General features: G+C 42.8%; 1 protein-coding gene across 3 annotated transcripts in view; it reads right to left on the reverse strand.

Moving 5' to 3' along the window:
* Window positions 1–3,334: 3,334 nt before the first annotated feature.
* gab2 (GRB2-associated binding protein 2) overlaps window positions 3,335–25,215 on the reverse strand; it is a 31,704-nt gene continuing 9,823 nt past the window's right edge. Inside the window, exons 1-10 of one of the 3 annotated variants that reach the window (XM_047594269.1) lie at window positions 20,745–21,064; window positions 20,345–20,645; window positions 10,439–10,667; window positions 8,119–8,714; window positions 7,253–7,350; window positions 6,793–7,072; window positions 6,546–6,636; window positions 6,290–6,392; window positions 6,032–6,154; window positions 3,335–5,937 (exon numbers count right to left, since the gene is read on the reverse strand). In XM_047594269.1, coding sequence (XP_047450225.1) covers window positions 5,794–5,937; window positions 6,032–6,154; window positions 6,290–6,392; window positions 6,546–6,636; window positions 6,793–7,072; window positions 7,253–7,350; window positions 8,119–8,714; window positions 10,439–10,667; window positions 20,345–20,606 — 1,926 coding nt within the window. In that variant the 5' untranslated portion in view covers window positions 20,607–20,645; window positions 20,745–21,064 and the 3' untranslated portion in view covers window positions 3,335–5,793. Of the gene's footprint in view, window positions 5,938–6,031; window positions 6,155–6,289; window positions 6,393–6,545; window positions 6,637–6,792; window positions 7,073–7,252; window positions 7,351–8,118; window positions 8,715–10,438; window positions 10,668–20,344; window positions 20,646–20,744; window positions 21,065–25,215 lie in introns of those variants that run through there. The other 2 variants (XM_047594268.1, XM_047594267.1) reach the window with 2 other exon arrangements.

The following is a 25,215-nucleotide window of genomic DNA, read 5'->3' on the forward strand; positions in this document are numbered from 1 at the left end:
AACTAAGAAATAAAGAATAAAACCACAAATTAATTAAGTTACAACATAAGATGTGTTTTAATTTATTAGCCATGATAGCTGCAGCTGAAACACTTGTTTGCACATAATACTGTATTTAAACTCTTACTCTTACTTTTCCATATTCTGACAGGTGTCACCTCAGCAACTGCCAAAAAGACAATTATCATCCCAAACAATTCATTGACCTCTCTGGACTAAACAAGAAAACAATGTAAAGAAGCCACATACTGATCCCTGAAATTTGAAGCGTTGACTCAACAGGAAGGTGTGGGTTGGGCTTGAAACCTTTTGAAACTTACAACCTTATTCTTAAATTTATATAATCCTGGCTACTTAGTACTTTTCAAACTAAAATTGTCTGGTTCCGCCTCAGCTTTTCTCCCTCTGCAGGTAATTCACTGTGCAGACTTACATTCATTCATCACCTGCTAATTGAAGTGGAGGGCCGTAGTGACGCCATGTGATAGATGAAGACTCACAGTGGATCCCGGTGCAATAATGAAAAGGTTTTACAGCCTCAGAGTCACAGTGAAACCTGCAGAGACAGGATGCACACTTTTGTAAAGCAGAAGGAAACAGAAGCGGAGGAAAACCACACAAATGTGGAGAGAACATGAAAAAAAACAGAAAGAGTTCAAGAAGAAATTAGTCTTCTAGAACACAGAGTTCTGCCAGTGTCCTTTTTTTTCTTTTTTTTTTTAAATATAGCTAAAATGTAACTCATTTGTTAAAGCTTTGACAGGAAGCAAGACTTATTATTGTGAGTCTTCAGTCTACAGTACACTAAGACCAATCTTCAAAAAACATACACTTCACAAGCATGTATTCACATGAATGTTGGACTGACATCTCCGTGGATTATGACAACTACAAGTCTGAGAATCCATAATTGCCAGGATTGTGCCTGAAACGAGACATGTGTCACCGTTATCTGTTAGAGAAGAGATTCAGCCAACAGCATCCAAGAGAAAAGAAGAATTGTTCCAGTCCGTTTCATTTGGTTAGCTGTTTCTCTTAGTCAGCCAGTCAAGTCATGTGTCATAGGATTTTGGTTGACCAAGAAATGTTTAGTCGATTAGTCATTTTCAAGCGGTCCATCATGGGAAATTTCACAATAGGCATTTAACATTACTGGAAAATGAAAGACATATACTGAAGAACAATAGACTCTATTTAATAAATAACAGGGGATCTAGGAAAACAGATTCTAATTCACTAAAATGTGAAGTTTTGTGTATCTTCTGACCTCAGTATACACTCACGTGCCACTTTATTAGACACACCTGTTCAATTGCTCGTTAACACAAATAGCTAAATAGTAGAGGTGTAACGATTCGTTTTAACAACAATTAGATTCGATTCACAATTCGTGGTTGCCGGTATGATACAAGGACGATTTTAGTTCATTTATAACGATACGATCCGAAACGATTCAGTGACTTGAAATCGATTCAGTAACTCTTTAGCCAAAAATTAAACCAGTGTGACTGAAACAAATACTAACTCAGTGTTTCCTCTACATTCATTTAACAGTGGCAGGCCGCCAACAGATAACTATCTTGCTCAGTATCTACTCTTTGGGGTTCTTCATCTACCAGGTACAGTCACTTTTTCACTTTTTAAACTTCCTCAAGTGTCTCGATCCGCTGGACGGCACTTGGTTTATTAATATAGAACGAGTTTATTTTGGCCCAGATGTTTAACACCACATGCGCGTTTCTGATTATTATCTCCTCTTTTGAGCGCTGACGTTCTCACTACTCGCTGGTCTGTTGACAATATCACACGATGGTGGTGATCGACGCTGCACGTTAAATCATCCACGTTTCATCGAGTTGTTTTTCTTTTTGCTCAGGTCACTGTGTGTCACTGGTGGGACGAGGCGTGGAGGCGAATGTTAGCATCAACATTAATTTTGCCATTGATGTTAGCCGGAAGCTAACGTATATTTGTATAACGGTGTTTTCGGTATATAAAACTAATTTGTAAATTTTGTTTGTCCAGTTTTACAGTGTTTCTCAAGTAAATACTCTAAGCGGATCCTCTGACGTGCTTAATCCAATGCGTTATTGCCTAGTATTGGTACAATCGATTGATTACCTTTTAAATCGATATTGGATCGATGTATGACACCTGGACAGCCAACTTGCCGAGCACAGATCGATGTAGTTGGATCGTAGGAAAATAAATCGATTCATCGATGTAGTGGATGAATCATTACACCCCTACTAATTAGCGAATCACATGGGTGCAATTCAGTGCATTTAGGCATGTAGAGGTGATCAAGCTGCTGAAGTTCAAACTGAGCATCAGAATGGGGAAGAAAGGGTGTTTAAGTGACTTTGAACGTGGTATGGTGGTTGGTGCTGGACGAGCTGGTCTGAGTATTTCATGGATTTTCACGCACAACCATCTCTAGGATTTACAGAGAATGGTCCACAAAAGAGAAAATATCCACTGAGCTGCAGTTGTGTGGACAACGCCTTGTTGATGTGAGAGGTCAGAGGAGAATGGGCAGACTGGTTGGAGATGATAAGCTCACCAACACTGGACAATAGAAGATTGGACTTGATTTCAGCTGCTACATTCAGATGGCAGGGTCAGAATTTGACGTAAACAACATGAAAGCATGGATCCATCCTGCCTTGTATTGATGGTTCAGGCTGGTGTTGGTGGTGTAATGGTGTGTGGGATATTTTCTTGGCACACTTTGGGCCCCTCAGTACAAACTGAGCATGGTTTAAATGCCACAGCCTACCTGAGTATTGTTGCTGACCATGTCCATCCCTTTATGACCACAGTGTACCATCTTCTGACAGTTACTTCCAGCAGGATAATGCACCATGTCACAAAGCTCATATCATCTCAAACTGGTTTCTGGAACATGACAATGAGTTCACTGTACTCCAATGGCCTCCACAGTCACCAGATCTCAATCCAATAGATAGAGCACCCTTGGGAGATGTGAAAAGGGAGATTGGCATCATAGATGTGCATCCGACAAATCTGCAGCAACTGAGTGATGCTATCATGTCAATATGGACCAAAACCTCTGAGGAATGTTTCCAACACCTTGTTGAAAGTATGACAAGAAGAATTAAGGCAGTTCTGAAGGCAAAAGGGGGTCCAACCTTTTACTAGCAAGGTGTACCTAATAAAGTGGCAAGTGAGTGTATATAACTCTCAGAGATATTTAGCAAAGAATATTTCCATTCCATTTATGTATCTTTTTTTTCAAAGTTTAAAAATAAGTGGCTCACTGATGATATTGTGGCTGCACGTTTACACTTAAAGACAAACTTTAACACCAGACTTTCACTTCTTGATTTATTCTATGTCCACAGTTTAAGTCTACCATAATACAGGAATAACAAAGTCTTGTATTCTTGTGTATCCCAAATTAGCTGTACCACATTACCGTCACACTGGCATCATTTCATCTCATATTGCTTCAAAAAATCGAGACAGTTTGCATACATCAATGTTAGTAGAGTGAAGGTTTCCTTGTTTGGTTGATGTTTTTTCCTTTTTTTTTTTTTTTTTTTACAATTATCAACTGTAAAACACACAATAAATTAATAAATTAACACACAAGCAATCTGCAAAGGCTTTACAGTAGTATCAATAACAGTGGTTAAAACAATGATCTCTACAAGTACAGTACGTCAACCCAGTGACAGTCTGACAGTAGATCTGAGCAGGGCGTTCACTCTCACCCAGTCAGGCTGTCATTTAACATACTACAACTCACAATCTACCACGACACGTACACAGCTCTTCTGCTTACAGCGGGTCTCTCTAGATAATAAATTACACATCCATTTCATTTCAGAGACTGACAGGGAGACAGGCTTTTCTTCAGTGTTTTCTTTCCTCTCTTGCTCTTTGTGAATCACAGTTCACCCGGGAATGTTTATTTATTTTTTTTTCCTTTTTGCCAGTGCAACTCAAACTGCCAGCCATCCCAGTTTAGGAACAGATCATAAAGATTCAATTTGGGAATTGAAAAAAAGAAAGAAAAAAAAAGAGATAAAACACACTGTAACAGACGTAGCTTAATTTAGCCTGATCCTGTTCTTATGCATTAACATTTGCTTACATGTATCAGTAAAAAATAATGATTAAAAAGAATACAAAAAGCTGTAAAAATGGTAGAAAAGCATTAAGAAGTAAATCTTAATGAGTGAATCAATAACACCATCTAGCATTGCATGGCCACGCTATTTTACTTATTAAGAGCAAATGGGGATTCACTCTTCAGTGGTTCCAGCCCACAATGAAATACTGGACTCAAGCTGAACTAGAAACTGATCACTCAGTTATCCTAAATACAATATGGTCCTTCCTTGAATAATATTGTGAATAATTCAATTTCTCCAAGGCAAAATGTGCAGTCGAAACTGAAATTAAAATATAAGGCAAATTAAACAGAAAGAATAGTTCAGGAAATTTGGTAAACATTTTTCCTTAACCATTTTTAAGTCACTATGATCACTGGCAAATCTTCATTGTGGCAGATGGCCTTTGCATGAAAAGCACAATGTTCCGTTATTGTAGTGCACTTTTTTTGTCTCAGACAAGTGCGTAAAATTGCTAACAGTCAACAAGATGCACTGCAAATGTGTCACCTTATTAATAATTTACAGACAAGAGACAATTACTCTTCAGAGACAGAGCTGTAGTGTGTGGCATATCCAAGCCCGGAGACATAAATCAGAGAATGGTTGAATCCTGGAAAACATAAATATGCAATTCTCTGTCTACTACACTTGTATTTATGGTCTCTAGAGAGAGACAGAGAAGCTGCTAAGTACACCTCCTGGTTTATTTTTTTTTTTACTTCCATGAACTTCAAATTTCTTGGTGAGTGCACATTTTCAGTGAAATGTATTACCTGAAATTAATTGACCACCGAAGTCAAACCTACATATAAAGGTGCAAGATGCTTCTTCATCTTGCCTGTTTTGTTTTTCTTCATTCTGTACATCTGGACGTTACCAACTTTGTACCTGCATTGACATATTTGGCCTGCCATCCAACCTGGCAGCTTTTAAATACGGTTCAGGCTCATACTTAATTGAAACTGAGGCAACAGTCGTGTACGGTTATCATTAGGGCTTCTGACACAGGCCTTTGCATATTTGTATGGCTATATTTTTCCCTCTCCTCTTACCAGACATGCACTGCTAAGCTGAAATGATTGCCCGCAGTAAAAATAATCTCTTCACTGCTTCTGCAAGACTCAGCACAAACGGTAGATTGAAGTGAAAAGAGAAAGTCAGCCTGCATGCCAAAATTGGAGTGCATCTTGGCATTCCTGCGACAAGGAAGCTTACCCTTACAGTTTATTAATATGGTTATCGACCGGTTAGCTCTGCCGCTTTCTTAATTGGCAACAATTGAGTAAATTACCAACAGGATGCAAACTAAATTAATTGTCGCAAAAGGGCGGGGAGGGACAGCTTTGATCAAATGTATTTGTGACGAATGCTTTGATAGTAAGGATGATATTTTCATACACATTATCATTTGTCCATACACTGTTCTAACAGTCTGCATGAAGAGCTTTGGCAGGGCACTTCACCTGTACGGCCTGATATCCTGCATGCTACATAGCAGTGCGATGCAGTAATAATTATCACAGAGAACAGGCTTTTGGCCAAATATTTCAGCCTTAAACAAGCCCAAACAGTATTCATAGTAATGATAGGAGCATGAAACTGGAGACGCTTCAACTAAGATGGGAACTTGTCATTCTTGCATGGGTCATTGTCAGGATTTGACGCCCTTGGCAGGTTCAGTAGACTGCCGCACATCAGTCCACTCCTGCATTGTGCTTTGGAGCGCCTGGGTCTTTTCCTTGTCAACTTGCACGTAGTCCACCTTCTCATCAGATGTCACGGATGATGTAGAGGGCTGTGGAACGATAAATAACGGGAGGAGTGAGACGCTGGATTGCACCGTGTGATAAAATAAGACAAATGGTGTAACACATCAATCCTCTCCTTACTTTTCTGTGTGGGCTTGGCGACCCGGGCTGGAAGTCCAGTGCTAAGTAGTCCACGTTGCCACACTTCCTAGGGGCTGGGCTGCTGGTGCCACTCACGGCTGGGGAGGTAGACGCTGGGTTCTGCTAATGGGACAGGAGGGAGGTTTCAGTCGCACGCGGTGCAGCGGTTGCAGCGGTTGCAGCATGCAAACAAGTGGATAATTAAAACGAAGCACACGGTGTACTGTTCTGAGCTCCCCTCCAGCTACAGGGACTCACCATGGCCACGTAATTCTCCTCGCTGTCTGCAGAATCTGTGCTGGTGATGCTTTGTGTAGAGATAGGTCGGCAATGCTGGGAGGACATGGAGTTCATAGAGGGCCTGAAGCAGAACAGACAGGGCCGTGAGTGACCTCAGGCAGAGGCAAAATGCAGCAACAATCTGTATAGTCAAAGTGTCTGTGTGTGTGTGTGTGTGTGTGTGTGTGTGTGCGGCCTTGGGTAGTGCATCTTAAATGGCCGATAGAAGACTCACACGGGCCGTGTCCAGGACATGGTGATTGGGCTCTTAAATGGCAGTTCATCAAAGATCCCACTGTTCTTCAAATCAAGAGGTGTTGGCTTCGCTGTGGAAAACAATAGCAGAAATCGTCAACAACAATCTCACTTGTAAAAACAACGATATAGGCTGTATAGCTGATTTGCAGGCATAAAAAATAAATAAATGAATAATAAAACTTGTGCTTTCAGATTAGTGAAAGTTCTGCCTTTCAAAAACTCACATTTCCTGTTAGGTTTGAGGTTGCGGTTGATGGGAGGTGGCGTAACGTCACTGAGACGACTGGGCCTGTGACACAAGGAGGCACTGCTCCCCTTACGGGCAGGTAATGTTGCAGAGAATCCTGGGAAATCAAAGTGATGTGGCCCAGGGCTCATAGGAATGTAGATATTCTTAGGACTGTCAGCCTGGGCGGCGCTGAGTGGTGAGGAGCCGGGATTCATGGGCACATAGTTGTCATCTGAATTGCCGCTGTCGGAGCGAGTCAGCGGGGTTTGGGTTCTCTGGTGTTAAAAGAAATAGAGGTCACGTGATTCAATCAATCTATCCGGACTCAATGTAACAGGAAAAGTGGTAACGCTCGGTCGGAGTAAATATAGTAGGAGTGCATTTTCTGTCTCTGCAGTTTATGATTTTGCTGTGACAGCGTCTGTGCGACGGGGGGTGGTGCATTTAAGGCTCACCAGGTAGGAGCTGAACCCGTCATTTACAGACTCCACCGACTGGCCAGAGTTGTTGAAATGGATGAGACGATGATGGTTGTTAGTTTCAAAGGAGGAGCCTGTGGAGAGAGGCGAGGAGACAAATCAATATTTAGCCCTGCCCATTAATGCCTAAAGAAGAAGAAAAAAAAAAGAAGCTCCTCACAAAGCCAAGCCAACAAGAGTAAGACATTGTACTATAATTCAAGACATTTCAATAAGTAAACTAGTGTTTCTAATGAAACAAACGAAGCACTAGTGACATTTCATTAAATGCTTCACTGGGTTATAATTAGTCTTTGCAGCACAGGTGTGCGAACAGCCCGTATCCTCACTAACAAGGGTCACAAGTCAGTTCTTGTCCCTGGCTATTTGAGGCCTGAGCGTAGACTTGGCAAAGCAACGAACACAGCGAACTAAGAAGCCATGCATTGTCTGCTGTGTGTTCCCTTTTTTTTTTTTTTTTTTAATTGCTTATCAGCCTGGAACGAGGCATTCTGGAGCAGGCTGTATGGCTTGAATTTCATTAGCGTCTCAACAGAACACTGTCTGCTAGACTGGGTCCTTTGTTTCTGCTCAGCTGCTAGCGTTAAATCAGTAAACTGTGAGATAGAGGAGGAAAGAAAGAGTGAGAGGAAAGAAAGTCAGGCGCAAAGAGATGGCGGCGCCACAAGATGGTCGACTGATCAAGTCTTCACCTGTTTTCATGTATTTGGAAGCAGGTAAAGAGCGTAATTTCAAAACATTTGTGAGTCAATTCAATCAAGCGTTTAAAGAAACAAACTGCATTTCAGAGCAATGTTTAAAGGAAGCAGCTAAAGCAAAGACAAAGACTGACATCAGCGTACCTCTGTGAAGCCGGATGTTCTCAACAGCGGGGAGGGTATTCCTGCGTGGGATGACTGACACTGCAGCCGTCACCTCTCCATTCTGGCTCCCTACTGACTGGGGACTCCCCCATTGCCCCTCAGACCCCTGGCTAGGTTTGGGGGGCCTTGGAGGAGGGGCACATGAGGATTCAGAGCTGGAAGGCGTCAAGGCATTGTGATTTTTATCAAATGTCCGGGGGATCTGATAGAAGGAGCCGGGCGGCGTGGGAAGGTCATAATTGTCAGGTGAGCGCTCGTTGCTGTGCATGGTGGCAAGGGTGTTGCAAGGTGTCTTGTAGGTGTACACCTCCTCGCTGTCAAGTTCAGAGTCACCCAGACCACTGTGAGCTGGTGCCTCAGAGCTGTAGCCCTGCGGAAGTACATAGCAGGCCTCCTGAGAAGAGTCATCATGCACCGGCAACTGGTGTTTTCCTGGCTTTGGGAGGCTGTAGAAGCCATGCAGCTGAGCGCCCATTCCGTTTAGACAGTGCGAAAAGCCATAGGAGAGTTTCTGCACCGCAGAGTCGCTCCCCACTAGCACATTGCTTCGCGTGGCCTGGGAGAAACTGGCACTCCTGCAAAACGGGAAAAGACGAACAAATATTCACTTGCTTCCACTTTTAGCCACTTTCCACACTGAAACACCATCTCTTCTACAGCAGCATTTAATGTAACCTCAGTGTAACTACCCCAATAGCCACTAGATGGCAGCATAGCGCTTTAGAGGCACTTTTCGAGCTTTAGGCATTATTTAACACTCCTCTACATTCAGTGTCTGAATGTCTTTTTGCAGCTATTTGAGAATGTCAATTCAGTTTTAGCATTTTGAAACGGATCTGTTTGCATGTTTTCAGCATGTTGACAAGGGCAGGTCATCCATGTTAAGAGGGAGAATGCTATGACTTTCCCAGAGTTTCTCAGCCTTGGTTAGGCACCCTAGGGACATGCCTCATTTATTCTGGCTCCTGACCTTGAGTGGCAACAAAAGCAACTCTGCAGCTTAGACATTTGTAGCCAGTTAGTTAAGCAAAGGCCTGACGTGTTGGTTAATACAATATATTCTGAATTAGTTGTGTATTCACATGCTGAGGTGATTATATGCAAATATGTTACCTTCACTAAAGCTTCCAGCTGATTGTGTTAAATGTGTACCATATATAAAAAAAATGTAAAAATTACCCTAATATCAACATAACATTTTGCTAATTTCTTTTTCATGTCAGATGTCCGATAACTGCATTGCATCCGTTCTTTCCTCACGTGTTGATTTCAATCATCAATCAATTCATTGTTCATTGTCCTGTCTTCCATCATTTTCTTGCACATAAATCTTTTCATACCACTGGTCGTCACTCTGATATGAATCGCACACCCTGCCACCGGATGCTCGGCTAATTTGGCAGACCTACGAAGCAGAAGCTAGAGAGACAAATATATGCATAAAGCTGATGAGATGGATTGTGAGGTTTCATTTCCTGGGTTGCACAGTGGGCCAGTACAACAGATTTATGTGTGAATGGTGTGGCTGAGAGGGCATTTCTACCCTGGGTGAGTCTGAACCTATAGGAATGATGAATTGCTGCCTCAACCTCATTGATCATGTACTGTGCCTGCTATCTGCTGAATGGCATCATTATTAAAGCTGCCTTTTGATGCTTAGAAACAGGCGCGGTGGCAGCAGGAGGTGAGGTGAATGTTAACAGAAAACCCGGGCGTGCGTTTAGTATAAGCGCTCGGCCCCTTTGTTCCCCTGCTCAGCATATAGCTGAAGTAAGCATGTGTGTTCATATGCATGCTAAACATACCGTATGTGCACACGTCTTGTGCATATTTTTTTTTAGCCATTTTTCAAGGAATTGATCGAGCTGATCAATTCCGCGAACAACAGTCAGCGTTGCGCCATGTTTGCAGTTTTTTCTGCACGTGCACAGCTATGTTACTCATCTCTATAAAATACCTAGACTTTATGCTTTTATTTAAATTTTATTTTAATCATTAAACTTTTGCAAAAATAAAACCTTTTATTTATACTTTCCAAGCTTCAGGATTAAGATTGGAAACTGCATTGTCTATTAGATTTTTAGACGATTTTTAGAATATTCCCTTCAGTTCCATCTTCTGTCATCGCTCCGCAGCGCTTTATCATACACAAACAGCAGCTGGAGAATTCTCCCCCTATAACAGTAGTTCTAACCCTTGGGGGCTTCTACGCCGAGGAAGCGCCGTAAACCTGTATGTTGACCTGCATTAACAGAAAACAGGAAACTGACACAGGACGCCCGGGGGTCGTGGCCTTTACCGTGCACTTTCTGTCTTCCTGCTCATGCACTGATGGAGGAGGAGGTAGTCCTGGGGTGCACTGTTGGACAGGGAACTGTGGTGTGAGTGGCGCACAGGCACATCAAAGGTGAAGAGCACTGGCTGGCTGGAATGGATGGGGGCAGAAGACTTGCGTTCTCCGGTCAGGGGAGCCATTGAGCCGGTCCCATCTGCTCCAACAGAACGAGGCATATGGTGTAACCTGCCATCTGCAGATGGGAGAAAATAAAAGTAATTGATTATTTAAAGAAGTAAAGTTTCTTTTTTATTTGTTTTGTTTTTAGAATAAGCTTATTCTACTTTTCTTCAGGGTGCGTTTGCTAAATAATCAGAAGCAGCAGAAATTATCAATACAGAAAATGAGTGTTAAATCACCAGTGTGTAATTCATCCGAGGCATTACATGACCTTCCTTGCATGGTCTCGTAGTCAGTAGCTTTCAGTCTGCAGTTTAATCAATAGAGAAGAGGAATCTGTCTCATGGGATGAGAGAAAACAGTATCCTTCTGCTTTTGGGGCTGCAGAGTGCAAGCTGCTGTACAGCATATGATCCAAGTTATCCTTTTCGACCAGGGTCAATGTGTCTTGTTTGATTTTATTGAGCCGGTCACTGTGTTGCTCAGTGGGAATGAGTGAGCAACGTGGTCTTACAGTCTTATTATTTCTGTGTGACATCCCTGATATTTCCACCGAAAGGACTACAAAGAAAAGACAAATCTGAGATGGAGATGCTGGAAATAGACTGGGCAGGAGGCCAAAATGAGGAGGTGCACAGAGAGATGTGGGAGTAGAGAGTGGGCGGCCCACTGATCCATCGACCCGTGGTGCTGTGTGCAACACTAGCTGATGGGAGCGAGAGAAAGGGGAGAAAAACTCAGTTGCAGCTGAAATGAATCTCCCTCTTTTGCCGTCCAGTTAATGTAAAATTTGCCATTATTTTTATGTAAGAACAATGAGATTCACAGCAACCTGAAAAACAACACCTATTTGAATCACAACAAGGCCATTAAATATGTTTTTCTAATGTTACCTAACAGTGAAAAGCCTGGAACATAATAATCATATGGTCTGGAAAAGTACCCATTACTAGCGGAGTGATCTCCACCATTCTCCTCCTTCATCATCAGACCTTTGCAAAGAATGCTATGGGTCAAGCTGGCCTTTAAGAAGAAGGCAGTGTTCTGACTGTGAGTCATGATTTGAGCTGAAAAACACATACAAATGTGGTGTGTGAGCGTGCGTCTGCATGCATGTGGGACAGTCGGAGGGCGGGAGTGTTCTGGAGTCCGGTGAATGAGCTGAATGAGGTCACATCCATGCCTGAGGGGGAAAAAAGGGCTCTGCTGTGGGGTCTCCAAGCCAATGGACACCAGCGAGATGTCCAGGCCCAAAGCAGCTCAGGCAGGGACTCCCCCGCCTCCCAATGAGCCTCAATTACGCCATTGTTCTGAGTGATTCCACTCTCCCTAGGCTGGTTAGACATCATCTCCTTTCTCCGCAAAAAGCTTTGTAAAAGCTTTCCTACAGTGCGGTGAGTACTAGGCCCACTAATATGGGGATATATATTGATTTGTTGTTGTTGAAAGACAGTCACCTCCCCCCCGCCGGAGTGCTGCACCGAAAAACACAAGCAAGCCTGACGACTGTAATTCTGATCAGACAACAAAACTTTAGCTTGTTCGTTTTCCTTGTGTGTGTGTGTGTGTGTGTGTGTGTGTGTGTATAAGATAATGTTTCTCTGTGTGCTCTAAACGATTTTTGATTAACTGTGCACATGACTGTCAGAATCAGAAACAAGATAAAAGATGACTGGTCCAGTCTGCTGATGGAATAGCCTCCATGGCTCATCACTGACACTAATGGGCCTGATGATGTATGTTACCACAGGGAAGTGATTCCATCAGCTCACTAGAAACCAGGACACAAAAACAGAGAAAAAGAGCAGAAAACAAAAACACAGAAACTAGAAATATTCCCGCTACGGCTGAATGCACCGGGCACCCAATCAAATATTTATTAACCAAAGTGAACTGTTATTTATCATACTACAGCTTACAACAGAAAGTAACAAAACTGGCAGGCACAAGTAAAATAAAGGCTACTTGTGTTGGAGTTTCGAGCCAAATGCTTTTATCAGAAACAGTTTTTGCTACAATCAGGCTGAAACCTCGACATCAAACGAAGCAGTTAAAAGGACAATGAGTTCTTTCCGCGAACATTCCTCCGCTCGAAACTTAACATCGGATTATCAACAGCAATGCACTGAAAGACCCCTTCTGCTTGGTGAACGACACATGGCTATTCTGGGTCAAAGAGCTCCTAAGTTCATGAGCCATTTTCCAATTATGTTCTATAATACATCACCTACTGTCTCATTGGCTCTGTGGCCGTAATCTAATAGAAACTGGCTGCTGGTCTCAGGGGGCCAAAATTAGAACCATGCTAGATCACTCATGACAAGAAACATCTTTGTAGGGTGCTCATTTCCTCCCAACCCAACCAGAATTAGAAGAGGACATCTGATAATTTAATCTGAAATTATATATAAAAATAGAAGGAAAAAAAACACACAGACCTAGTGAATTGGAAGCATTTAGAGCATTTCTCTCAGTATGTCACACTTTACGTCAGCGTTGCGACTGCGCCCTCACCCCGCCGTTCATAAAAGACAATAATTTAATGTACACTCTGTCCACCTGCCTTTAATTTGAGTGACTACAAAAATGCAATTTCCTTAATGGTTTCATACCAGATTGCACTTAAAAAATATAGCCTCAAGGCTCAAACAGCCACAATGAACGTTGCAAATTAGCATCAGATATGTCAAAGCTCTACAGGGTGGCCTGGTGGTGGGGGAGGACGTGACACGGGGGTCATGCAATAGGTTTAATGTCAGATTGCCCTTGGGGAAAAAAAAAAGGCCTTTGCCTCCGTATGCAACGTCGAAATGAGCACCAGTTTAAAGACGTGAGAACAAAACAGTTCGCAAAGCACATAGGTACTTAATTTGTTGTCCTAAACGTTTCTGCTTGGGCAGTCTATGAAACAACAGCGTGTCCCAGGAGGCCACATTGTGGGGTCCATTTGCATGTGCGGCTAGCAGAAGGGGAGGGGTTGGGAGATTTCCGTGGGACTGACGTAAATGAATTAAGAGGATGCTGCAGAGATGGGTTGGGCCAGCACCGAGGAGAGGCTGTTAGCACTGGAGGTGTGTGACGCCCGACAGAAAGATGGAAAATGGCATCCTCGCTCAGAGTTACAGGGTGGCTTCATTCTCTCCTGAAAACAGCTCACATTAGTACGAAGCAGAGCAAAACACGCAAGCAGCATTCTCCAATCGCATTACTCCCCGTGCCAGCTTCACAGCATCATGTGAGCACCGCCGCTCGACCACACTGCGACATCAGTTTGCCTCACACTGGACGGATCAATCACCTAAGAGCCTCGGGCTTGTCAGGGCCAATGAATCAGAGTCTGGCTAAATTCTAGAACAGCGACTTCATTTTCAACGCCCTGACCTCATTTCTGCAAAGGAGATGGCCGGAGAAAGTCTGCAGCTGTGCAACAGTAGGTTGGACACAGAAGAGTTGAGGCAATCTGTGGTAAAGGTTGATTTTCTTTCTCTCACTGAAAACTAGGCTGGATTTACCTGGACCAAGCTAAAGATGAATAGCGAAGAATAACGATTGATGCAAGAGAAAATGTAGACAGTCATTGGTAAACAAGCAAGTTTTATTTTGAGACGCTTTTTATTTTGCAGCGCACTTTACTTTACAACAACAGGAATCCCTAAAATCTTCATCTCTTTGCTTTCACAACTGCTTGGATGCCTTTGGTTTGTCACACTTTTGAAATTCTTGTTCTGTAACGGGAGGTTTGTGTGTTGCCACTACCAGCCAGTCACATTTTAACTTCAGGCACATTAACTGTTGAAGAGAAAGACGAATAAAGACCAAAACGTCACTATGTTTCAAGCAAGTTCCTCTTTCTGATAAGCGCAAATTTAATGTCATGTACAAATCTCTGAATGTCCTTTCAATGGATGAGCTAATCACGTAGATTATAAATAGATTATTTTCTAGTTAGAGATTACATTACATCAACATCAGGGTGCTGCTGATTCATTTCATCAAGCAACATGTGTATGGGTCTAGTAAATACTGAATTTGACTGCAAAATTAGGGTTGAATAAATGAAATTTCTGTTTGACAAAAACATCCGGGGTTTCTGTTGAAAAATCAGATTATGGAGTTAATCTTTGTATCTCATAATCTCAAGGGCGACAGTTAAACTGACAAACTGAACGGACTCTTCTATTCAAACTGAAAAACAGAGTGGAGAGGAAAACTAAACAGTGGGAGCTGTCCCGCAAAAGACAACACGCACACACACACACACGCAAAAAAACAAAAAAACAAGAGAACTGCTGACAAGTGAAAAACCTCATCTCTAGTTGAGCTTATCCTTGTCTCTGAGTTCAAACAGCCGGCACAGAGCAGAACAAAGCCCGTGATTGACGAGATGATGTTCCATTCATTTGATTGTGCTCGGGGGTGGGTCTCCCTGGGTGCAGACACACGCCACACACACACACACACACACACACACACACACACACCCAGCCATCAGTGTCTGATAACAACACCCGTCATCAGATTGTGAGAACAAGAAAAACACTGCACCGAGTGTGTGTCTGCATGAGGAAATCAGTGGCGCTACATTACTGGTCGCTAACAAACACTGACACCGAGTTTGGTCCAGAAACGTCTTGCTTCCCGTTTGCATTTACTCAAAATGAACTGCGATGTACTTCCTTCTACCCATCTGTGTTGAGCTGAAATTATTTGCATGTCACCGACTCAAATGCTACTTTCGGAGCAGGACAGAGCCCAGATCTCTTCTTTAAAGATTTTCACAATGGGCGCCCACAGCGGATTTTCCAAGTTTGTTGTTTCCAGCAAGAATTCAGGCGGTGCCAGCCACCGGCGTTGTGGGATGCGCGGCTGGGGCAGCGAAAAGAAAACTGTCCTCAGCCTGCTCTGTGGCAGCAGAAACCTGACCTTCCACTGCCATGCAGTCTCATTATTTCAACAAAAATCAATGCAGATGAAGGGCACTTTGGAAAGGGAAAAGGCAGGCGTGCATTTGCAGAGAGCATAAGAAGCCAAAGTCTTCAAGATGTGTTTACACACTGTTTACGCACGTATGCGTGCCTTTATGTTGTCAGCATGTACATGAACATATTATTACATCACTTGTTTTGGTTCATTTAGTATGTTCAGTAAAATGATTGGTATAAAAATGTATTTTCAATAACTAGTTTAAGGCTCTAAGGTACGTTTAAGGTAAACAGGTGCCGGACCAAAAATCTAATCAAGGAAACAGAAGGAAACAGAAAGTCAGCAAACTAGAGCTGCCTCTTTGAGTGCATTTATTTAACACATCCGAAAACAGCAGTGACGTTTCATTTGAGAAAATAAGAGTCCAAAGACACATTTCACGGTAGCATTGGAGAGCTTAGAAGGACAAACCGCACTGTAAACATTAGCACACAAGTCAGGGGGGAAGATGTGTGCGCATGAGACAGAAACTTAAAACAAAATGAGACACGGTGAAAGACGGAATAAAAGAAAGCGTTGCGTAACAATAAATTGTGCTCCGTCCCCTGTGGCTATCTTTCTCATACTCAGGAGACGCGGCTTAAGGGCCAACTCTCCCTAAGAAGGTGCTAATAGAACTTAAGCTGCCATAAACCCCAACCAAATCTTCAGTTCTCCACGCTTTTGTACAGCACAGCCCACTTAATTCCATTCACAACCGGTTTAGACTAAACACAGCCACTGCCTCTGTATGAGGACAGCAAACGTGACGTTGTGCTGTAAACACAACACAACGCGCTTGAGCCTCATCCTTTCCCCGTCTGTATGAAAGCAAACATGCCGTCGGCACAACTGCAAATTTGTGCTTCTTCTGTTCTCTCCGTCAGCTTATACAATTTCCATAAGAGGAACTAGCTGCTCAGGTTTTTTTTTGTTCACCATGGTTTGTTTTGTTTCAGAGAGGGAATTCCCAGTCTGTTAGATGACACACTGACTCACATCTGCAGCTGTCCTGAAAAAAAAATATCCCTCCTTCTAAAAGAGGTTCGTCTGGTATCGCAAACTCAGAATACATCCACGCGTAAGAGGAACCTAATCAAACTATAATGACACAAAAACAGGATTCTCCACCCAGTGATAAAACATAAGTTAAGAATCTGTTAATGTGTCGCTGGTATGAGGCCGCGGCTCTGCTCCACAAGCACCGGGCGCTCATCGATGATCGAGATCAGAGATGCTGCAGGAGGAATACTGATGCGAACAGGAAGTCGCCAGGGTGTGACTACACTTCTCCACTGACCTCCATTTGTTTTACCACCACAAATATACACAGACGTCCAGCTCAGCATCAATACAGCCCACCACTGTAAACAAGTGGTCTCTACCAGTTAGAGTGGGGGCGAAAGCCTTTTCGTGTTTCAACGCTCTGTGACTGTACTGTTTGCAATGTACACTTTATTAGGTACACCTTGCTAGTTAAAGGTTGGATCCCCTTTTTCCCATCAGAGCTGCCTTAATACTTTGTGTCATACTTTCAACAAGGTGTTGGAAACATTCCTCAGAAGATTTTGGTCCATATTGACATGATAGCATCGTGCAGTTGCTGCAGATTTGTCGACTGCACATCTATGATGGGAATCTCCCGTTCCACCACATCCCAGAGGTGCTTTATTGGATTGAGATCTGGTGACTGTGGAGGCCATTGGAGTATAGTGAACTCATTGTCATGTTTCAGAAACCAGTTTGAGATGATAATAAAAAGGACATAATAATAAGAAGATGGGTACGCTGTGGCCATAAAGGGATGGACATGGTCAGCAACAACACTCAGGTAGGCTGTGGTATTTAAACCATGCAGATACCACGTTCAAAGTCACTTAAATGCCCTTTCTTCCCCATTCTGATGCTCGGTTTGATGCCTAAATGCAATGAATTGCAGCCATGTGATTCTCTGATCAGCTATTTGTATTAACAAGCAATTGAACAGGTGTACCTAATAAAGTGGCAAGTGAGTGTATAATCTTCAATCTCTACATAATTTGTTGTATTACTTGCTCTTAAGGCAATAAAAAAGTATTCTATATTATAATACAAGCAGTAGGTTCAACCAAGTAGTATGATTCAGTTAGTGATGTCGTAAAAACATTCAACATGGCACAACGCTCTAAAATAGCCCAGTGTCAATGGAAACCCTATGAGAGGTGGTGATGAGCATTTATTTCCAACAACAACCTGATACCACACAAGGGAGTAGGCAGGAGTTATGAAGGCAAAGAGAACGATGGATCTGCATAAAAGTCAACAACTTATTCCTTGGAAAACCTGAAAAACCTCTTGGGCAAAGCAGGTTTTACAAGGAAGGTGCACGTAATGTGGACTGATCGTAAGACGTGTGCGGTGTTATTGTATCCATCTATTAACAGTAGAAAATGGAACAGAAACCAGAAAGAAGAAGAAGAAGAAGCGCAGCTTTCTGAGCACATATAAACAATGACTCAGCTTGCGGGTATGTGTCATTTAGAAAAGTAGCGTGTCACTTTTTAATCGTTTCGTCGAGATCTGTGGCTGCCTCTTCAAACCGGAATACTTTTTCCGTATGACATAAAAGCAGACTGAGTGACGTAAGACGGACATTTATTTAAGAGTTGCATAAAGTTTTCCCCATTCCTGTCTGGAGGATTTAAACACTTGAAAAAAAGTATTAGTTTTAGTGTGTGATGCTAATCATAATCTGTCAGGGTTTATTTGAAAGTTACAGCCCTCTGGCACATATAATGCTGAGAATCAGGATTTTGCTTGGAAGTAGCTCCAAGTGGTTTTTCAGAGAGTACACCGGAACAAACAAGGGTGCTAACAAATTCTTTCTAAACTTATACTCATGATTCGCTAATCTGCTGAAAAAGACTTCTGAAATGCATTTGGACGGAGGCAGAGCATAAAGATAAAACATTCCCAGAAAAAAAAAAGAACTAAATAGAGTTACGTGACCAAAAAAAAAAAAAAAAAAAGAATGATGTGATGTTTACACTGAAGGGACTGTAATCACTAATGCAGCTGTCATGACATAAGCCCTTTACTTCCCCCAATCCACTCTCCCAGCTACACCCAGCTACTCATGGCTACAGTTGATACAGTTCTTATAGCAGGACCTCGCTAATTACCGAACATGGACCGGGGGGAGCGCCTCATGATGTGAGGATTATTACAGTCTCCACAGCTGTTTTTTCATTCCACACCTGGACATATTGCATGTTACAGATGATCAGCCATGTGCACAAAGATTAACGTCCACCAGCTGCCAGATGGCGGGAAAACAACAGCGCGAATGCAATCTGGATGAGAAGGAATACAAAAGGAGTTTTTCATAAAATATGGTGAAACGTGCACTCTGAAGAACCTGTTTGATTAATACACAATATCAGTAGCTACAGAATACAGCCGTGTTTAGCGCTGGTGTGGGTCTGTGATCGGACACACCTAAATAAAGGAACAATGTGATCAACAAAACTGCATTAAGGTTAAAAGTGTTTGCTTGTGTTTATTTTGAGTCATCATTTGTACAAGCTTTAGTTTAGTTATTTTACAATGCTCAGAGATCACGTCATCCCAGCGTAAACAAGGTAATTAAGGCAAATCTATGGCTCGAAGGTAAAGAGGATGACTCTTCTCTGTTCCACATCTTAGCAGCTTTGCATAAGAACATAACCGCATAAAAATGTTATCATTAGTATGTCTAGTCTGACAGGTGCTTTTATGCACCATGTTTTATGGTGCCACTAGTGCATTCATTTTTTTTATCAACGGTGGTTCCACAGGGGGGAAACAAGCCCTTCTCCAGCTAAAACAGGCTAAGACACAACAAAAAAACACAAAACTAAACCTATATATATCACCGAACTGACTAACTTCGGTCGAGAATTCCCATCGCCCTGAAAAACACGAAGCGGACATCAGACGGAGAGAAAAATCAATAACGGTCTCAGACACTGTGTCCATTTATTTGACGGGGATGTTCCTATTCCACTCTCTCAAATAACAAAGATGGAAAAAGAAAAAACACCAACGATATGATGTGGCCTAGACTATGCTGCTGACTTTTTGGGAAAAAGATGCCAGCTCTTTCCAACAGCATCAAAAAGGACAGTGGGAGATCAGTGAAGGGCAGGTGTTATTATATTTTGTTATGGAAAATAGAACGTATCATATATCTAAATCTTATTTCCCAATGAATTGGTTTTCTGACGGCACATTTTAGATTTCTTTCACACAAGCTAAGGCAGATTACACTACACACTGTCAAAACTAAAAACAAGAAAATAGTAACTGTCCGAAATGTGGCAACACTGATGGAACTTTGTTACATATAGTCTGGGAATAAAAGAAGTTTGGTTTGGTTTAACAAAGCAGGCTACGTTATTAAAATAACTATTCCACTAACATGAGAGTCGTGTTTATTAGGAGATTTACACAACTTTTATAACATTTCAGCTAAGGACAAAAGGGTCTTCCTCTCGCTAATAATGAGGAGGATTATGTTAGAAAACTATTTAAGGTCATTATGATGTACATATTGTACTTTTTTCTTCTTTATATTCCTTTAGATGTTGCATACGAAACATGTCTTCTGAGATTTACTAAGATGTGGCGCTTTATTTTGTTGAATATATTATTGTGTGTATTTATAAGTGTGTATGTGAAGTATATATATAAAAATAAATAGAAAGAAATAGAATAGAAAGAAATAAAATGAGAGTGGAAGACCAGCGAGGCTGGGCGAGGGTTTCCTACCATGGCTTTCGTCCGACTGGTTGAAACCACACAGCTGGCAGATGGACCGGACCCACTTGTTCATCTCTTCCTCCGTCTCGGCCACCAGATAAAAAGTGCGGTCGGACGTCTTGATGTCGAACACAAAACTGTCCTGGAACTCCTTCCTCTTAAAAGTCAGGCCGGCATCCACCTGCACACAGCACTGCAGGTCGATGACCCGGATGGGCTTCTTGGAGTGGTCGTTCTTGTAGTACTCCAGGACATCAGGGTCTCCACTCATGCGGCCGCTGCGAAGTATAAACCAGCGTTTCTTCCATGCCTGGAGAAAAAAAAAGCAGATGGGGAGTTTTAAAATAGTCTGTTTATGTAAATCTGCATTTTGGAGGATAATTACAAAAGTTCAGCTGGATGTTTTTACTCGGCGTGATGCGAAATGTTGCTGTGGTAACGCACTCAGCAGCTGGATTTGTGGTGTTAACTGTTGATCAAACAGACCTTAGGAAAAAATAAAAAAAGTGCGCTTAGTTGTAGCGTGCATGTGGTTGCGTCTGGGTTAGAGGCTGCGGGGTTAAGGGGTGCAGCAGGTGTTAACTCCCTCATAACGTATTTCCTGTGCTGACATCCCTCCCCGTGCATGAGAGGAGAAGAGCTCCTGCATGACAAAGTCACTAAAAGACTGCAGGCTCCTCCCCCCTCCCCCTCATCCAGCCCCCGAAAAAAAACTTCAAGAAGCGGTGAATGACACGGTTTTGGCCCAATCAGAACGGAGCGACATCTGGCCATGAACATGTTACTGGTGTCCTATCTCAGAGTGTAAATAAACATCCTTTGTCATGACCACATGAAAGGCAGCAGAAGCGAGCAGTTATGATGTAAGAGCACGAAAAGTGGAACATGTCGGTGTCGAACCAGCAGCAGAGTTTGTATCTGTCTACTAGAAAAGCACAAAGACAACAGCTCCATATGGTTTTCCAGAGGTTGTCTAAAGGGACTGTGTGTTCTCTGTGTGCAGAGACAAAAGAGGAAGATAGACCAGGAAGGGAAAGGAGGAGTAAAGGAGGGTTGAGGAGGGGAGGGGGGGGGGGGGGGGGGGGGGGGGCGGGGGGGTGGATGGGGGGCGGGGGGGGCTTTTGGACATCTGCCAGTGATGCACTTCCGCCAGGCAATGTCTCACATGCAGGCTGCTGACACACAGGATCCTGCAGGCCCCCCTCTCTCTCCATCAACATAGACACTGCCGCAAGGCTAACCCCCCCCTCCGTCCCCCGCCCCCGCCCCCACCAACACACACAAACACACAGAGAAGAAGAGAAATGGATCGTTGCTGCATCTCTCTTGTGCTTTCAGAAACACTGCACATTCCTAATCTCCTCAGGAAATATGAATGCTAAATTTTCCATTCGGAGGGGCCATTAACTCGGAGGTGCAGAGGTAAAATTGATGAAGGCTGAAATAGCCGCCTCGGTTTCAGTGTCCTGGTACTGTGCGTATTGGCTATCTGTCACACTGTGGTGGCTTACTGGGACACTGTGAACCACTGCGGCACAGGACAGGACAGGGCTGCTGCTGCTGCTCTTACTCCTTTGCTTTTATCTATGAAAAACAATTCTCAGAATTGAAAGTACGAATGTGGGACATCTGAATTGAACAACTGGAGAGCGAATTGAGCTCTCTAAACCAAACAACCTCCGAAAAAAGAAATATATATCGACAAATATATGGATAGCAGAGTGTCGGTTTCATTAAAAGGCTTAAAATTTGCCTGATCTGCTAAAGAGTATAAGTTAAAAAAAGGTCTGGACAAAGGAAATTCCTGCGACTGGTGCTGTTAAGAGTTCACCGTTGCCTGGATAAACAATGAGTCATGTACTCGTTGAGGAGATGGCTAGCTCATGTCTGCATATGTGTGAAAACTCCAAAAAACTTCCCAAAAACTAATAGACAGTTTCTTGACATAGTTATTACGGCCTGTACTAAATCTGAAGCCACGCCTCTGAAATCATCACCCGTCTCTTTCAAGGTGTGAAATTCTGTGTTCTGGTAAACGAAAAAGCATCTTTATTAAAAATGCATTGTTGCTAATGCCGTTTAAGTGCTGAGCAATGTTTTCTTTTCTTCTCGTCATGCTGCCTTTATATTATTACAACATTGTTTTTTTTAAGTAAGAAGCCACAAGTACTTAATTGCATGAATGTCACATAACCAGTCACGCATTATTACAAAACGAGATAGCTCGTGCCTTATTACAAATATTGTTCAGCTTGCGCACACGTTCTTTCTTTCTTTCTTTCTTTTTCTTTTTTTTTTCTCAGGAAGTGCAGAGCTTGATCTTATCTTTAGTGTATAGCTGAACCACTAAGACGTACTGAGGTGCAACATTTTTCATTTTATTTTCTGTCAGACCGATACTCTGATAAACGCTTGAGGCATTACGACCTAAACGGTGTTGATATGAAAGCCGAGAGCCAGGTTGCATCATACCGCTAACCCCAATCTTGGCGAGAAGAGGGGAAAAAAAACAAAACAAGATGCGATCAATGTAATAGGTTTAATCAGCGCTATGTGATAAGTGGTGGAAGTTGCGTGCTGCGTATTAACCAGGTTCTCATGATGACAGTAGCAGGCTGCTATAATGGCTAATGAACACATATTGTAATGGTGCGGGGTGTGGAAAAACAGATTCCAAATAAGTCAACGGTGACAGTCCTCAAGTTTCCTTCAGAATGTTTCCACTGTACCATGAACTTCCTTATTTCATAAGATTACAGTTCAGTCATGACACTCCTCCTCCTCCTCCACAACAACAAACGCAGGCACGGCATTCTTATTGAAAACGTTCCACGTCCAGAGAGCTCTTTGGTTCGCTGCCATTACGGCATTCAGACAGAAATCGCTGTAACTCCTGCACGCCCCATTTAAATATTTTTGCCTTTTCTGGAAAGAGAGAGCATCACTTAATTGAGACCTGGAGTACTGCCCAGTTTGGAAAGGTCAGCGCGACCCAGCTAGGTTATTCCTGGCATCCTTCAGCGGCGACCAGTGTATTAACCCGGGACGGCTCTCAACCACGGAGGAGAGACAATTCATTTAGGAGGCCCGATCATACTAAGAATACGACCTCAGGAAAAGAAGCTGCTGTCTAATTCGAGAACGAAATAATTCACGGCTCGGTCTGAATAAGAGGATTGAATAATGTTTCCCTCCGTCGCACTTTCTGTTATGCTCCTCATAAGGGGCAATCAGTTTTAAGATCAGCTCTTTCAACAACTTAACTTGCAATGGAGCTTTTCCTCTCGCTCTCTTTTTCTTTTCTTTCCCATACGCACTTTTAAATTTGAGCAAACTTCCATGGCAGAGTAAATCATGGGGGAGGAGGACACAACAAAATGAGCTTTTCCCACCCACCGCTGTCCTACAGAGCATGCCTAAGCCTATCAATCACTATCCGAGCGCTGGGAAGAGAGGGCTGAAGCTGTAAAACTAGGCTGAACTCTCCCATCCCTCCGACTTTCCCCTCCCCCGCCCCCCCTCCACTCACGGCTGTAGAAGCAGTAGAAGCTGCATCGTTCAGAAATAAAAAGGGCGAACTAGAGAAACGCTGCCCTTGTTGAAAACCGGACCGGGCCGGTATCGAGCGGAGGAGCTCTGAGCCATCAAGCCGCTAATTTCACCATTAACTTACACATTTCAAAGAGTTACATTATTGTCTGAGCAATATGCTGCAAACCACATGGGACATGCCGTAACTCCCATGACCGAGCACTTGCTCATCATGTTTTGCTGCTCTTTACTCTTTAAGTCGAATCAAGGTCACAGCACATGGACATGAAGCTAAGGACAGAAATCCTGTGTCTTAAGATTTAAGTTTAGAAACCCCTCCTGTTTAAATCTAGACAGTAACTGAGGGGCAGCCCTCCACATCTACGAACATGCAGTGTTTAGTCCCTCAGTCTTATTCAATCAACTTATAAAGGCTTGATCTTACCTTGTTTCAACATAGCCTCATTTGTCCTGTGCCGATGGCAGCCAGCTCCAGATACAGAGAGACGACAGCGCACAGTACAAAGGATGACATGCATGCATCTATTTTAGATGACTGGGAAGGAAAACATCTAATAACAAAACCCTACAAAACAATCTTCTGAACGAGTGCGCTGCTAAAAATAGGATCAAAACTAACCCATGTAGCCAGTTCCTTTTGTTTCTTTGGATGTTGATAAGTAGACATGTTTTTTTTCTATTTCTGGCAGAATGCAAAACAATGATTCTGTGGGAAAACAAACCATCACACAAACGCTCCCCGTTCGCCGAAATAAAAGGGATGCAATTGTTCTCCGAGGCTTTCTACCACATTTTGGAAGATAAATACAGTGACAGCCAATAAGCCGGCGCAATCATTCACTGTATTTACACATCCAGCGCAGAACACGGCAAAAACAAGCCCAGTCTGGTACATTTGAACCCAATTCATCACTCTGCCATCCCAATAACACACACACACACTAATGAACTTAGAGATGGACGTGGCTTAAACAATTATCTAAGGCGTGCCTTTTACTGCAATAGAGCAACATGTAGTGTGTGTTTAGTAGTAGGCTGTGTCAACAGGCTGGATGATAAGTATCAGTCAACATGTTTTTAAATGTGCACGTGCAAACATCCAAGCCAAACACATATGTTATTCAAGCTAAAGGTTAGAATAGCCCTGTTTACCCCTGCTCCTATTAAAAGCAGCGGACGAGGAGACGGCAGGTTGTTGTGTTTGACTCTGCCTCCTCTGGTTTACCTGCTGCTGCAGTACACACACTACACAGCTGCACAAACACTGGCACTGTAGAGCAGCGGCAGCAGAGCCCCGTATCCACTTTGCTTGTGTACATTTTCTTATC

This window comes from Mugil cephalus, chromosome 9, assembly GCF_022458985.1.
Source record: "Mugil cephalus isolate CIBA_MC_2020 chromosome 9, CIBA_Mcephalus_1.1, whole genome shotgun sequence".
Taxonomy (NCBI): Eukaryota; Metazoa; Chordata; class Actinopteri; order Mugiliformes; family Mugilidae; genus Mugil; species Mugil cephalus.